Consider the following 16,731-nt stretch of genomic DNA (forward strand, 5'->3'; position numbering starts at 1 on the left):
GATTTTTTAATTCAAAGTATCAGAGAAATATATTTTACTTCTGGCCAACTCTTTGAGAAGTTACTTAGTTGGAAAATCAAATCTGAAAAGAAGAGTATCAGTGATGATTTTGAGCTGCCTTAGCTACCTGAAGGGTTAACTGCCTATTACACTGTCTTCTGGAGCCCAGTTAAAGAAAGACCACATGGTTATAGACAAGAACATAGTATAGTCTCTGTTATAGACAGGGGGAGGAAAGACCCAGTTTTTTATTAAGTTCTTTTACAAGAAGGAAGGAACAAAGCATCTTGTAGCTGCAACAGAAAGCTATGAAAGGGGTCACTGGATTTGGAGTTGGCAGCAGTAATAGCAGCAGAAAAGTTTTGAGAATGGCTTGCCAGTTGGGTGATTGAAAGTAGAAGACTTCCAGCATAAATTTTCAAAACTGTGGAGCTCTAGGACTGAGCTTAAGAGGCTAATAATCAATTGCTAAGGAAAAAAAAATCAAAAGCTAACATACTTAGTAGACGATTGATACTCATGTTGTGTTGTAAGATTTCCAGCCTACTTTTAAAAGTACTCCTAGAATTAGAATGATCTATTATGGGAGCTTCTGCATTTGACCTCTTTTCTGTAAAAACATTAATAGTTAATACAATTTCTAATCATGTCTCAAAAGACCAAAACCAGAATTTGAGTCTTTCTCTAAACAAATTATGTTGGGGATTTATTAACAAGCATTTGTAGTATTCAGGACTTTGCATTTAACTTAGGTTTTTCTTTGTTATATATTTAGTTGCTGTCCCTCTCCTTTAAACTCTTGAGTTACATCCTAATGCCTTCAGTTTTGTAAACTATTCCCAGGAATCCCTTTTAACCTATAGAAGAGCTCTCTTCATTAATTCATTCCTGTGCTTTAAAAGCATCCCCAGAGTTTGTGCTCCTGGAAAGCTTTTTCCTCCTTGTTTGGTAAAGCTCCTTCTCTCTCTTCCTCATCTTTTATATTGCCTAGAAACTACTGTGGTCTCTAAAATGCCTCTTTATGCTAAAAAAGAGCTGAACTGATGGTTTTTGTCCTTTTTTAGCCATTTTCAGTTGTGTATCATTTGAATAATTGTCCAAAAGCCGTAAATTGCTTAACTTCTCTATGCCTTAGTTTTCTCTTTTGTAAAACCTTACCCAACACATTGTAAGCCCTCAAATTTTAGCTGCTGCTATCATTACTAATGTTATAGACTTGGTGTTTGTGTCCCCCCAAATTCATATGTCCTAACTCCCAATGTGAAGGTATTTGGAGATGGGGTCTTTGGGAGATAATTAGGGTTAGGTGAAGTCATGAGGCTGGGACCCTCATGATTGGATTAGTGCCCTAATAAGAAGAGACCATCTGTGCTCCCACAAAGAAGAGGTCATGTGAGCACACAGTGAGAAGGCAGCTTGTCTACAACCAAGGGGAGAGTCCTCCTCATAAACAGACCTTGCTCTATTCAGTTTTCCAGCCTCTGGAACTGTGAGAAAATAAGTTTTTGTTGTTTAATGGTATTTTGTTAAGGCGGCACAAGCAGACTAAGACAGTCATCATCATCAATGATATTATGTTAAATACTATGCATAATTTATCCAAAAGATAGTAGTATATATACTGAATTATATAATGTAATAAGGAACTTTGAAGATGATGGGAATATAATTCTTTTTCATTAGATGTAAAGAAGGTAATTGTAACTTAAGCATCTTTGAATAGTTTGCATTTCTTGATGCATCTTGTTGTTCACCAAGTAGTAAGACTATTAGGTAAGTAATTCATAGAGAAGAGGAATAAGCAATATAGATATTGAAAGCAAGCTTAGTCTGTTTTATTTAACAATATAGATACTGAAAGCAAGCTTGGTCTCTTTTATTTTACTATTGGCTATCTTTGTTTGACCCTTTTTCTCATTTTGCCCCCTAGGGCTCTAACTTGCAGACTCATTGTGGAAAATCTTAAGGCCATTTTAAGTGTGTGGTTCTTCTACCTTTACGCCACAAAGGAGTAGGCTACCCAGACATCCCTCTCTATTCAAGTGATTTATCACTTGCTGTGTGCATCACCTTGTAGGGACTATGCTGCTGTATAACTGTGAAGCCTCTTAGAAGCTATTTTATTGTTTTCATTGACTTCATCATTTACTAGGTGTTTGACCTTAGGCTACTAATTTCTCTGTATCTCAGTTTCTGCTTTTGAAAAAGTTGATCCTAATAGTGCCTACTTACAGGGTATATGTAATGATTAAATGGCTTAATATATGGAATAGCAGGCACTATTGAAGTGTTAGCTGTTTTTGTTGTTGTTGTTACTGGTAGTGCTTTTATTTCCATTATCAATAATACTGGTTAACTCTGATAGAGGTTTGAATGCCCCTTGGGAAATGAATGGTTATCTGTGATCCCCAGACTATTTTAGAATTTTCAGAACCTAGATTTATATATCACAATGTGTATTGTAATTTTACTTGCGATTGTCATTATAGTAATATACTGTTTTGGTGTGAATATGTATTGGACTCCTCTGTAGAATTGTCCTTACGATTTTAATTTTAGTTCACCATAGCAAATTTAATATAGCTACACAGAATATAATACTTGTTTATTAAAATGTTGGATTTTATCATACCTACTAGGATGGCTGTAATAAAAAAAAGAGAGAGAAAATAGCAGAAGCCACTTAACATTGTTTCACACCGCTTATACCTTGGATTATGTCAGACTATTTTTCAGGTTTAATTCTAAATTTACAGTTCATTATTTTCTAAGATCAACCTATTTCTTTAAAATAATTCTTAGATTTATTGATTATTGCTCAGCATACTCTTTGTTTAAGCTTGGGCTAGTTCATATGAGTGCCTATTAATTTTGACCCTTTTTAATGTTAATAAAAGTGTAAACTTTTGAAGTAACCTAAAATTATGGTTACATTTGTTTATGTTTTTTGTAAAGTAAAATTAAAGAGACCTAGCTTCCTTATTTTATATAATTTATATGAAATTATTTTCTGTAATGTCTTTTTTGTCTTAACTAATAAATGAAGTCACCAAATGATTTTAATTTTGTTTTCACAATTTCTTCCAATAATCTAGAAAACTTATTTTAAATACGACTCTAAGCCAGTAATAATAAAAACATTACTTTGTTGATTTATCGTATTCCTCTATTTCATTACTTACTTTTATATAAAATATTTGTTTACAAAATATCTTTTGAAATAAATATGCTTTATTCATTAGAGAGGAAGGTCAACTAAATCTGCTATAATTACCATTTTAATTTGATAATTTAATTTTTAACATGTATGAATTAATAAGCCATAGTTAAACATTTCTGATTTTATAAAGACATAGGGCATTTTTTAATGTTTTGAGTAAAACATTTACTGTATTACACTTTAAACCCCATTAATTTACTATCTAGTTACCTACCTCCTTGAGTATTTGGGCAGAGATGACCAGGTTTTGGCCCCCCCTTGATTTCTTTTTTTGTTTTTTTGTTTATAAAAGCTATTTTAAAGGGTTATGTATGTTATTTATATATATTCTTTTTCATATTCTTTTCCATTATGGTTTATCATGGGATATTGAATATAGTTCCTTGTGCTGTATAGTAGGACCTTATTGTTTATCCATCCTATATATAATATTCAGTTTGCGTCTGCTAATCTCCCTCCTCTCCCTCCCCCTTGATTTCTTATTACCAAATTATTTATATAAATTTGTAGACAGGTAAATCGTGTGAAAAAACTAGTCTGTTTTTCCCCCTACTGCTATTTTATAGAAAAATATTAAATACCCCATAATAGAAGATTTTATGGACAGAGAAATTGGGAAAAATCTGACGGTATGAACTCTCTTATTATTAATAATGCATAATGAACACTGGCATGTTAAAAGACTTGAGAAGACCTCTGGTAAAATTAGACATTTGTTACTTTAACTTATTAGTTCATGAACTTTGTGCATGACTTATTTGGCTTCCCTAATGTTTATTTATATACAAAGAAATGATGATTCTATAATATACATTATATTTTGAGAAATGTTAGTATAGTCTAATGCTTTTATTTTTAACATTAAAGATTCTTAGAGTCTAAGTAGTTTTAGCCTGTGGTGGCTGGTTGGTTTTGGCAGAATCAAGCCTGGGAACTCTTCATAGTTCTCACATGACGTTATGTAGATCCCCGCCCTTCCTTTGCAGTAAATAAAAAGATGAGGCCTGCATTGCACTGAATTGATATAATATCAACATTATTATTATTATTATTGAAACCATGGTAAAAATAACTAAATTTGTCTCATATCATTTGATTTTACAACAGAAACAGTTGTGTGACTTTAATTTTCTTTATAAATGTCATTGAATAGAGTATATTGTGAAAGAATAGGGGCTTTTCCTAGTTACTGGTCATTGTTTTATTTTGTAGAAAAATAAGAGATTCACACACACACACAACTAACTATTTATCTACCTACCTACCTGTCTGTCTACAGTCAAATCTCAAATCCTTCACTGTTCTTGATAGTACGGAGGTAAATTGGCTGCATAGCAAAGAAGCAGCAGGATGTCTAGTTTTAGTTTCCTTTTGTCCCCAGGGTCCTAGCAGATTTCCTAAAACTGCCCATGACACTGTCCATGCAAGAAAAACTATGAGTTTAGAAAGTTCACTTCAAGCTGAAAGTTTTAATTTTATATCAAGGGCTTTGCATTTGGAAGAATTTACATTGAATATGTCCTTTTAGATAAAGAGACGTTTATAAACCTTGGTTCTTTAGGTTCTTGGCTGAAATATTTTGTCAACAAGACCATATTACTGTCCATGAGGGGAAAGCAAAGATAGTGCTAAGGTTTTCCTGAGCCTTGTCTCAGCTTCAGTTTCCTGGAGTATCCCAAAACCCATTTATACCACAATTGAGTAAACGAGAATCTTGAAAGATTTAAAGTAGTGGAGAAAGTGGTGTAGTTTGAAATATTTGCATAACACCATTTGGACCTCAGCTCAACCCCTAAGGATGCATTTTTAGAAGAAGCCAACAGAGCTTCTGCTGTGCCTTCATGTGGATAACCATGAACAGAGATTAAATCCTTGAACAATGTATTTCTCTTTCCCAATTCTAATAGGTAAGCATATCTAACTAGCTTCCTAATGGGCAGGAGCACAGATATCTCAAAATCAAACATATGTTTTAGCAGTTTGCCTCCATGTTTAAAAGTCGATGACTGCAACAGGCAGGAGATACGTAATATTTGTTAAGCACTTTGTATGTATGCAGCACTGCAGTGAACACTAGAACAGTTCTGCCCTCAGTGAGCTTGTACCCATTATTTGATTATATACTAATATAAACTGGGGAAAAAAACTGCTTGTAAGTGTTCAAATATTTGAATCGAAGTGGGGGTTATAAACATCCTCTAAGAACTTGAACAAGGCCAGAAGAACAAACAATTTAAATAAGTGGAAACTGAAACACTTCAGGTGTAAGGGAGCAAAAGATGGGTGGGAAAAAAAAAGAACAAGACGGCCTCCAGCATAACTCATAATGTAATAGGGAGGACAGCTCTATGAATGAAAAGGATGACGGGGGGGGAAAGAAGAGTTGAATGATTGAATGACTTAGCATAGAAGCGTCAGCTTCAGTTTTCCAAATATAACACGCGTGTCTTGTTCCTGTTTTGGTGGAAAAGCTTTCGGTCTTTCATCATTGAGTATGATTCAGCTGTGAGTTTTTCATTATTATCTTCATTAAGTTGAGGTAGTTTCCTTCTATTCCTAGTTTGACTATTTTTATAATAACAGGGTGTTGAGTTTGTCAAATGCTTTTTCTTTGTCAGTTAAGATGATGTAGTTTTCTTCATTCTGTTAATGTGGTATATTACATTGATTGATTTTTCATATGTTGAACCATCCTTGCACTGCCCCCTGTCTTTGTAATTAAAGTTTTATTGGAACAAAGCCAAACTCATTTGTTTACATATTGTCTGTGGCTACTTTGATACTACAAAGTCAGAAATAAGTAGTTATGACAGAGGCCATATGGTTTGCAAAGCCTAAAATATTTACTATTTGGTCCTTAGAAAACATTTCCTGACTTCTGCTTTTAGAATCATCAGTATCAACATAGTTCTTTGGTATGTCTTTAGTAGATATTTGCCGGTCTGTACTGACCAATATTGTGTAAATTGCTTTTCTTAATAAACTTACAGTTTATCTTCCTGCCATACAATAAGTAAGGGTTATAATTTGGTTAAGGAGATGTTAGATAAATAATGATTTTTAAGAGAAATGTTAATTTGAATAATGAATTTGTTAATGGCTTTTCTAATTTAACTTCATGGCTTATATTTTAAAATATCACACTCTACGTTGTTTATGGAGTTTATGTTTTCTTTTCCATAGGTGTATGTGGAATTTGATCATCTTGAGTGGGATAAACGAGAGTGGGTTAAAGTTTATGAAGATTTTTCAACCTTCTTGGTGGAATACCACTTAATCTGGGCCAGAAGGAACAACCCTAGCCAGACTCAGGGATCAAAGAGCAAACAGATTCAGTGGCCTGCATTGGTAAGATCTATATTCCTATTTCATTAAGCATTTTCAGTTGTTTGTTTTAAAAGAATAAGAGCTAAATATAAGTTTAGATTTATCTTAGTGATTATAGGTTAATATTCCTGAGGAGGCTCCGAAGTATCTGGCAGATATTTCAAAATACTGCTTTCATTTTGTTAAACAATTCTGTGTGTCTTTTTGTTAGTACTCTTTCAGCATATTTAGTCCATAAATAGTTTATTCTGTTCAGCTAGGGGAAACATGAATTGACGACTGCTGAGAGATACTTGATTGATTTGTATGCAGTGTGAAAGAACTGTGTTGAATGAGACTTTGTAAGTGAACGATAAGAGGGTACTTTTTATAAATCATTCAGTAGCATATAATTTTCCTTAGTTCGTTAAATTTTGTCAAAATTGAGTGAGTCATTGTGGATAATAGCAGATATTTAATGTGAAATTACAGTTGACCCTTGAACAACATGGGTTTGAACTGTGGGGTCGACTTATACATGGATTTTTTTCAATAAATCTATACCCCTGTACTGTACTATTTACAGCTGGTTGAATCCACAGATGGGGGACTGCAGATATGGAGGGCCAACTATAAAATTATATACACGTATTTTCAACTGCACGGAGGGTCAGGTCATAATCCCCATGTTGTTTAAGGGTCAACTGTGGATGTTAAGGTAATAAGTAAAATTATTTCATATCAAGAGGTATTCCATTTAAGAAAATAGTAGATTTCAATAAATTCTCAATTAGTTTGCAGAGTTTTATAAAAGAAACGTACTAACTAAACAATATCATTAATTCTGTGGGAAAAAAGCCACATCTCTTTAACCATTGTTATCCCTGTTTCCTGGCAGGGTATTGGGCATTTAATATTTATTCAGTTTGTTTGAATGAAATAATTTTCTTACATTAATATCAAAGAAATATGTTAAAGCCATTGAAACGTTATTTCAGGTATTTGGTATATATATTATCAGGGTAGGTATTTCAGATTTTTTCAACATAAATTAACTACTTACAAGGATAGTTTTACTTGCTGATAATTGTAGTGCTTATAAATTTTCTCTTTTAGTTAGTTAACCCTTTAAAAGTCTGAGGAGTTAAGTGGTTAAAAAGCAAAGACAGAGAGGGAAGGAGAGAGATGACGAAATGAATTAATGGCGTTTTAAAAAGAAAATATAATATGGAAAGATGAAAGGTGATACTTATGAGTTATAGTTTTGATAGGATAGTTTGAATACTCTAGGAAAATAAAGAAGATAATTTTATCCATGATAGTTTTTAAAAAATATTTGTTGAATGAATATGTTGGATTGTTAATATGAAGTTTTTTTTTTTTTTTTTAATATGAAGTTTTTTAAAACCATGACTAGCATGCTTTTTGATTCTATAAACCTTAACTCAAAAATTGGAAAAAATCTGTAATTATCACATATATGTGAATTTTGTATGAAAAGTCTCAAAAGCAGGAAGCAGTAATATCAATAATACCAAAAAGTATGCCTTAGTATCATAGTTAAAGAATAAACAGAACTTTAGAAAAATCTTTGCCCTTTATTAGAGAGAGTTAAAATCAAGGTGAATTCCTAATGTATATTTGTAAATTACTGATTTTGGAGAAAATTTCTATTAGGAAATACTGTTTAATAATTTTTATCATAGTTTTAGAAATTTGTTTCTGTTGAAAATCATTTAACCTCACAAAGCTACTTGAATAAGCACCAAATTTCTTTTTAAAATTCAACTTTTTTTAATATATAAAAACAAGTACATATTATTAAAAACTTGGAAAGTGCTAAATGGTATAAACTAGAAAATCATAATCATTCTATTTTGGCTTCCAAGGAATATCTAACTTAATTCTTTGACATATTTTCTTATAAAATATATTTCTCTGCCTTTTTTTTTCAAGCACAGAGTTAAATAATTTTTTTGAATTGTGGTGCAATGTGCTTAACATAGAATTTTCCATTTTACTTATGTTTTAAGTGTGTAGTTTAGTGGCATTAAGTACATTCACATTGTTGTACAGTCTACAGAAATTATTCCATCGTACAGAACTGAAACTCTGTACCAATTAAACATCAACTCCCCATTCCCCCCTTTTCCCAGCCCCTAGCAGCCACCACTTTACTTTCTGTCTCCATGATTTTGACTACTCTGTACCTATATAAGTGGAATCATACAGTATTGTCTTTTTGTGACTGGCTTATTTCACTTAGCACAATGTCTGCAGTGTTCATCCATGTTGTAGCCTGTGTTAGAATTTCCTTCCTTTATATTATAAGGCTGAATGATATTCCATTGTATGTATATACCACATCATGTTCAGTCGTTTGTCTGTTGGTGTACACTTGTGTTGCTTCCACCTCTTGGCTATTGTGAAGAATACTGCTGTGCTCTTGGGGGTACATATATCTCTTTGAGACCATGCTTCCACTTCTTTGGGGTAAATATTCAGAAGTGTAATTGCTGGATTATATGATAATTCTATCTCTTAATTTTTTTGCGGATACTGTCAGAGCAGACATACTATTTTACATTCTAGCCAACACTTGGTTTTTTTTTTCAGTTTTTTGATAATAGTCATCCTACTGGATATGAGGTGCTATCTTCTTGTTGTTGTGATTGGCGTTTCCCTAATGATTAGTGATGTTGAACATCTTTTCATGTGCTTATTGGCCATTTGTATATCTTCTCTGGAAAAATGATTCTTCAAATTCTTTGACCATTTTTGAATTGGGTTGTTTGTTTTTATGTTGAGTTTTAGGAGTTCTCTGTAGTATTCTGGATATTAATCCCTTATCAGATTTGATCTGGAAAACATTTTCTATCATTCTGTGGGTTGTCTTTTTACTTTGGTGATAATGTCTTTCCATGCATAAAATTTTAAATTTTTCAGTAAGTTAAATTTGTCTATTTTTTCTTTTATTATCTTTGCCTTTAGTGTCATATACAAGAAATCACTGCCAAATCCAGTGTCATGAAGTTTTTGTCATATGTTTTCTTCTGAGAGTTTGATTGTTTTAGGCCTTACGTGTATGCTGTTGATCCATCTTGAGTTAATTTTTGTGTAGGGCATTAGATAATGCTCAACTTCATTCCTCTGTTGTGAACATCCAGTTTCCCAGCACCATTTGTTAAAAAGACTGTCCTTTCTCCACTGAATGTTCTTGACACTATTGTCAAAACTTCTTTTACCGTATATGTAAGATTTGATTTCTGGGCTCTTTATTCTGTTCCGTTGGTCTCTATGTCTCTCTTTATGCCAGTACCACACTGTTTTGATTTCTGGGCTCTTTATTCTGTTCTGTTGGTCTCTATGTCTCTCTTTATGCCAGTACCACACTGTTTTGATTTCTGAAGCTTTGTAGGAAGTTATGAAATCAGGAAGTATAAGTCCCTCAGCTTTTTTTATTTTCAAGATCGTTTTGGCTCTTTGGTGTCCCTTGAGATTCCATATGAGTTTCAGGATGGATCTTTCTATTTCTGCAAGAAACATGGGGATTTCTATAGGAATTGCATTGAATGTATAGATCACTTTGGATAGTATTGATCTCTTAACAATAGTAAGCCTTCCAGTCCATGAACACATATCTTTCCGTTTATTTATGTCTCTTAAATTTTGTTAGCAATGTTTTATAGTTTCCAGTGTACCAGTGTTTCACCTCTGTGGTTAATTCCTAGGTAATTAATTCTTTTCTATGCTATTGTGTATGGAATTGTTTTGTTAATTTTATTTTCAGATTGTTCATTATTATAGTATAGAAATGCAGTTGACTTCCATGTGCTGATTTTATATCCTTCTGCTTAGCTAACATCCTACTCAATTGTGAAAAAACTGGAAGCTTTTCCGGAAAAGAAGGATGACACTTAGACAAGGGGAAAAAAAGGCATCTAAATTGAAAAAGAAGTAGTAAAATTATTTGTTTGCAGATGGTATGACCTTGTGTGGTCTCACACACACACACACACACACAAGCTAATAAGGGAATTCAGAAAAGCAGCAGGATACAAAATCTGTGCTTTTTTTTTTTTTAATAACAGGTGGTGGAAACCTACAGCGGCACAAGGGGCTATGCAAGTTTAGAGGCAGGAGGAATCACTTAGGTTAGGAGGATCAGGCAAGGAGGGATGGGGAGGGGACTGGCATTTGGGGTTTATACTCTTTTTTTTTTTTAACAGATTATTTTTTAAAATTTATTTATTTATTTATTTATTTATGGCTGTGCTGGGTCCTCGCCTCTGTGCAAGGGCCTTCTCCAGTTGCGGCAAGCGGGGGCCACTCTTAATCGCTGTGCGTGGGCCTCTCACCATCGCAGCCTCTCTTGTTGCGGAGCATAGGCTCCAGATGCGCAGGCTCAGCAATTGTGGCTCACGGGCCCAGCCACTCCGTGGCATGTCGGATCTTCCCAGATCAGGGCACGAACCCGCGTCCCCCGCACTGGCAGGCAGACTCTCAACCACTGCGCCACCAGGGAAGCCCCTGTGCTTTCTTTTAATCATAGTTTTAGCTGAACCTGCATTAAAATTGTAGATCCTGGGGTTTTTTTTACTTAATGTTTTTTCCTATACATTTGTCCTCAATTTTTATTGGCTGCATAATATTTGATCCTATAATGATCCATTTCCCTAATGTTTGGTATTGTAGTTGTTTCTAATTTTTTGTGATTATAAATAGCCGTAATAAATATCATTATTATAAATATGTAAATCTTTTTCTGAATCCGATTATTTTTAAAACTTAGATTCACGGTAGTAGAATCACAAGGGTATGAACTTGAAAACAAGAAAAATCTAAAAATATCCTAATACTCTCCACAAATTATTTGAAAGTTGTACTTACTACTATTGTCCCCAGTGTATGAGTGTTTTCATCTCACCCTGACCCTAACCCCCCAGCTCCCCCCACCCTGCCTGTAAGCATTGATTACTTATTTTCAGAACGTCTTGTAAAACCCAAACAAACATTGGAAAAGGAGGATTTTTACAGTTTAAGAGGTTTAAGAAGTGCAGGATTGAATGTTATTATTTTTATATCTGCTAATTTGATATTTTAAAATACTATTTTATTGTTTTAATTTGCATTTCTTTAATGGGATGAGTACTTTCTCATATTTATTAGGAACTTGTATTTTTGTGAACTGTTTTTTCAATTATTAGGGTTTTGTGTTTTTCTAATATTATGAACTTTTAAAATATTATTACAGATACTGTAACTCTGTCATATTTGTTTCATGGTTTGCTCAGCTAGTTTTATGAGAGAAAGTCTATTTGAATTGTATGTTTATATTTAAAGAAAGTCTATCTAATGTGATATCTTCCTTAATTCAGATAGTCAGGAAGTGTCTTCCTTTCTTCCTGTTTCCTTTCTTTCTTTGTTTCAGGGGGTTGTAAAAATTAATAGAACAAACGATTGAAATCAGAATGTATGGTATACTCTAGAAAATAATCATTTTAACTTTCATAAGACTTTGCAAACATTCATTTATGTATAATACATGTGACTAAGAGTCTATTGTTTATCTGTTCACTAAAATGAGGCTTATTTAAGGAAATCTACAAGCAGCAGTTAAACTCAGAATTTTTAAATTCATATAGCATAATGAAATACTATACATACAAATTTGAGTTATTTTAGGGATACATATGAGGTAGTAATAGGCTGAAACACAGTAGAAAGTTAGTCTTGTTTTTAATTTTCTACAGATTTTTGTAGAGAATTAAATGTTTGTAATTCTGTGCACCTGATAGTTGCTTTCCTGTTCCTTTGTACTTAAACATATGTTTGTATTATCTTCTTTACAGTTGTTTCACACCTCGTGTGGTACCTGTTAAATATTACATGTTGGTTATATTATCTAGTCTCCTTCTTATTCTAAGAAATCAGTGGAAACCAGCAATGTACCTGCTGGTTTTTGGAATCATGACAGGACAAAAAAAATCCTTTTATCTCATTAACCTATTCTAAAGTTTACTTTAAAAGTTTAAAAATAAATAAAACTTCAATAAAATGTGGGATAGTATAATACCCAGGTTACTTCTCTGGAATTGTCTCCTCGTCTTTCTTCCCAGGATATCAATAGCAGAACATGTATTGGAGCACCACATATGTAACATGCTGAAGTGGTGTCTTTCTTTTTTTTTTGGCTTGGTCCTGTGGGATCATGGTACCACCTGAGGCCATTTTGATGATGGAGGCTAAGGTAACTTACATTTTTATGTAAGTTACTTAATATGTTGTTAAATTTTATTTTTTAATGAAGCAAAATACTCATGAAATCACATTTATCTGCACCAGGGAAAGAAAGTGTTGCATTCATAATTGAAATCAACGAATCGCCTACCTAACTGGGTTAGGGCCCTGGCTCCATCTCCTTTAGGAAAACCTTCTGTGGGGAGTGGGGCTTCGACCCTAACCCAGCTGGGCTGTAACACTGCTGCATTTTCTAAGGGGCTGAGTTTTCTACTACTTTTCTGCTGGCCCAGCCTTCCAGATCACCCCATCCAGAATTAATTTTACCATCTTGTGCTCCTGTAGAACATTGTTTTTGTACCTTTATTTTAACAACTAGTACATTCTGCTTTGTATTATACCTATTTGTTCACATGTCTGTCTTTCTCTACTAGATTGTAAGTTCTTTGAGGACAGGATCATGTCTTAGTCGCCTCTGTATCATCCTAGGACTCTAGCACAGTGCCTTACCCATCTTAGACAGTGAGGAAATGCTTATTTTAAAGTGATAGATTTACTCTATCCCAGCTAGTGAAAAAGAGCCCCACTGGGAGTTATAGCAAGTTTCCTGGCTATTACTTTATGCTAAGATCAAAGGACAAGAGAGCATCATCAACCAGTTGTGGTAAAAATGTGTTTGTTAAGTTACCAATTTTACATGGCAAGTAGTCAAAACCAAACAATAAAAATGTTTATAATAGATGCCCTCTTTCTAATCAAATACGAATGTGATTCCTTAAGTTGTCATGGGGGGAAATGAACTTATATCTTCATTGTCAACTAAATATGCCAATCTACAGTAATTTATCTGAATTTCTGGAATGAGTTTTAGGAAGCTCTGACTTCTCCTTCTTCCCAATGCAACTTTTCCTTTGCTAGATAAGTTATTCTGGTTTGACCAAGAATTGCGATCAGATCATAAGCATGTGAGCCTTCATCAATATGTTTCCTTTAGGCTTTTTGCCTAGTGAAAATACTTTTTAGTTGCTCTCTGTTCTGAAAGAAACCTTCTCAAAGTAGAACAGAATTCGCCTCTCTTTGGGACAAACTTACATTTATGTCTCTTACATTTCCAAACTTGGTTAGATTATGACTTCAACCAAATTTTACTGAACTGTGAAGATATGCCACGTTCCAGCTATGAAATGAGCTTTCACATAAATTCATTTAGAGAGTTTTTACATATCGATAGTTGAGTTTTCAGAATTAGAATTTAAGTTTTACAGTTCTTTGTACTTCAGTAAATAATGAAATGGTAGTAAAGATAATAAACCTTTAGGATTATTATTTCTCAGGAAGGTAAAGCACTTTAAGAGATCAAATTATATATAGTAAAGTATTAGATTTTTTAAATAACAAAGTCTAATACTAGAAAGGATTCCAGTGAATGAGCATGTCTTTCATTTCTTGTGGGTCATAAAATGACATTATTTGGGGGGAAAGTATTATTTTGTAAGGACCATAAAGAAGTTTCTACTCTTTGATTCATTAATTCTACTCTTAGGAAATTATCCTTATAAAATAATTCTTAAAAAAGTAAAAATTATAGTCAGTTCAGCCAGTGTTTATCAGATACCTAATATGAGCCAGATAGTCCTGCAGATAGAAAAATTAAAGGTATAGTGTTACATGCAGGAAGTTGTTCATTAAGTCCTACTAAAGAAGAAAAAAAGAAACAACTTTGATGTCTGAAAATTTGTGAATGGTGTTAATTTTCTGAGAGATTATGCAGCTTTAAAAATTATAATTATGAATACTTTAGAGAAACATGGACAAATAAAATTTAAGTAAAAAACAAATCTTGATTATAGTGGTGTTAAAATTATGTACTTAGAAAGTATTATAAAGTAATTAAAATTATTCTTTTAGAATGGAAGGCATATGCCTGATTATAATTTGTCTTTTCAATAAAAACAACTATTATTTCCCAAGATATTGGAAATTCTAATGTAATTAGTTTGTCTTGCAGTTTTTATTTTGGAAATAGTTTTCTTCAAATGAATTAGTTTAGTTTGTTTTAGGCTACTGTTGATATACTTTGACATATGCTTTTTATGTTAATACAGCATTTTTAATATCTATTCTTAATAGTACAAAGAATTAAGACTTTCTAATAAAAATGACAATTGAAACAATGACCAAGTAAAATATAATAAAGATTATTTAAGATTTGTTTTTAATTCAGTCTGAATTACTGTTTACTTATAGATTTACATGGCATGATATGACCTTAGAGATCTTCTAGTCATAGATTCAGAGAATGTAATTGCTGAAAAAGACAACAGAAGCCTAGCAGTCATCTAGGAAGGCAATGTAATATATTAAGAACATAAGCCTTGATGTTGGATTTCCTGGTTCAAATCTCTACTCTGCCCTTTGCTCTTAATATCTGGATGAAATTAAATCATTTATTCTCCCTATGTCTCACTGTCTTCATAATAGTAGTACCTACCATGTAGAGTTGTAAAGGTTAAGCAACAAAATATGTAAATAAAAACCTCAGAACAGCAAGGTCCTACTGTGTAACAGGGAACTATATTCAATGTCCTGTGATAAACCATAATGGAAAAGAATATTAAAAAGAAAAAAGAATGTCTATATGTATATAACTGAGTCAGTTTGCTGCACAGCAGAGATTGGCACAACATTGTAAATCAACTCTACTTCAATTAAAAATTAAATTAAAAAAAAAACTTTTGTATAGCACAGCAATGAGTTTAACCAACTGTACAGTTTTTAGGTGTAATCCCCACAAGACTGCCTCTCTTACAAGTTTGAGGGTTTCCCAGACCTATTCTTCAGTTTGATAATTCACTGCAAGGACTCATAAAGCTCACTGAAAACTGTGATACTTGTGCCTGTGATTTATTGCAGAGCCAGGATGCAAATTAAAATCAACCAAGGGAAGAGATGCCTAGGACACAAAGTACAGGAGGGTCTACACATGGACCATGAAATTCATAGACAGCATTATCTCCTTCTGGCCACAAAGTGTAACAGTTGCAGAGTATTGCCAACCAGAGAAGCTCCCTCGAGCCTTTGCTGGCCATAGTTTTCATTGGAGCTCAAGCACGTACTGTCTGCATATCTGAGCTTTAGTCTCTATTTCTTTCTGGCGATCAGACTAATACCTTTAGTTATCACTTACTCTAGAAGTTGAAACTGATATTGAAATATCTAAAGTCCCCATCATAAATTAATTGTTGGACAGTCCAGTGGCCAAAGCCCTGAAGCAAACAAAGACACTCTTATCACAGGGGCCTAAAGATCACCTCCCAGTAGCTGAAATCCAGACCAGACCTCTCTTTGGGTAGGTAGGGTTGCTTCTTCACTAGACAGGCCACCCCCAAAGCCTTTAGCCTATGCTGTCTTACGGCAAAACAGTCATATTTGTCTAGACATCTGAATTTAGTATAGCATTTATATGACAGTCACAGTAATAGTAATAGTATGAACATACCCTACATTTGGAAGTGCCAGTGTGGAGTAGGGATAGATTTAAAGAAACTGCTAATCTGATTTATAAAGCCATTACATACGTTTTCATATTCTTGTAGTAATTTATTATTTATTTTCCCTCATGATCTACCACTATTTGTACCTTATGATAAACTTGTACAGAACTATTTAGTATAGAAATTAGCTGATGGTTAGCTAAATCTAGTTATTCCCCAGACCATTCTTTTTCTATCAGTATTACATTCTGAGAAGGCTCAATTTTCTGATACATTTAATTATCAGTATTATTATAAGACTTACATAAGGTAATTGAATCTTACAGTGATAGTGTTATGTCATATCGTAGTATGGTCATGAGACAGTTCAGTTTCACTAAAGAACGATCAGTCAGTATTGCAGAGGAATTTGCTATGCTCCTAACAGAATTGAATCTTGCCCATATATCAGATATTATTATGGACAGGCTT

The 16,731-nt window shown here is 33.3% G+C and overlaps 1 protein-coding gene across 2 annotated transcripts in view; it reads left to right on the plus strand.

The window, feature by feature from the left end:
* JMJD1C (jumonji domain containing 1C) overlaps positions 1-16,731 on the plus strand; it is a 305,803-nt gene that overhangs the window by 127,622 nt on the left and 161,450 nt on the right. For both annotated transcript variants that reach the window (XM_061181512.1, XM_061181501.1), the window contains exon 2: positions 6,404-6,568. Coding sequence is in view for 1 of the 2 variants with exons in the window: in XM_061181501.1 (XP_061037484.1) it covers positions 6,404-6,568 (165 nt within the window). In the remaining variant the exon portion in view is untranslated. The remainder of the gene's footprint in view (positions 1-6,403; positions 6,569-16,731) is intronic.

The sequence above is a fragment of the Eubalaena glacialis genome, chromosome 1 (assembly GCF_028564815.1).
Source record: "Eubalaena glacialis isolate mEubGla1 chromosome 1, mEubGla1.1.hap2.+ XY, whole genome shotgun sequence".
Classification (NCBI taxonomy): Eukaryota; Metazoa; Chordata; class Mammalia; order Artiodactyla; family Balaenidae; genus Eubalaena; species Eubalaena glacialis.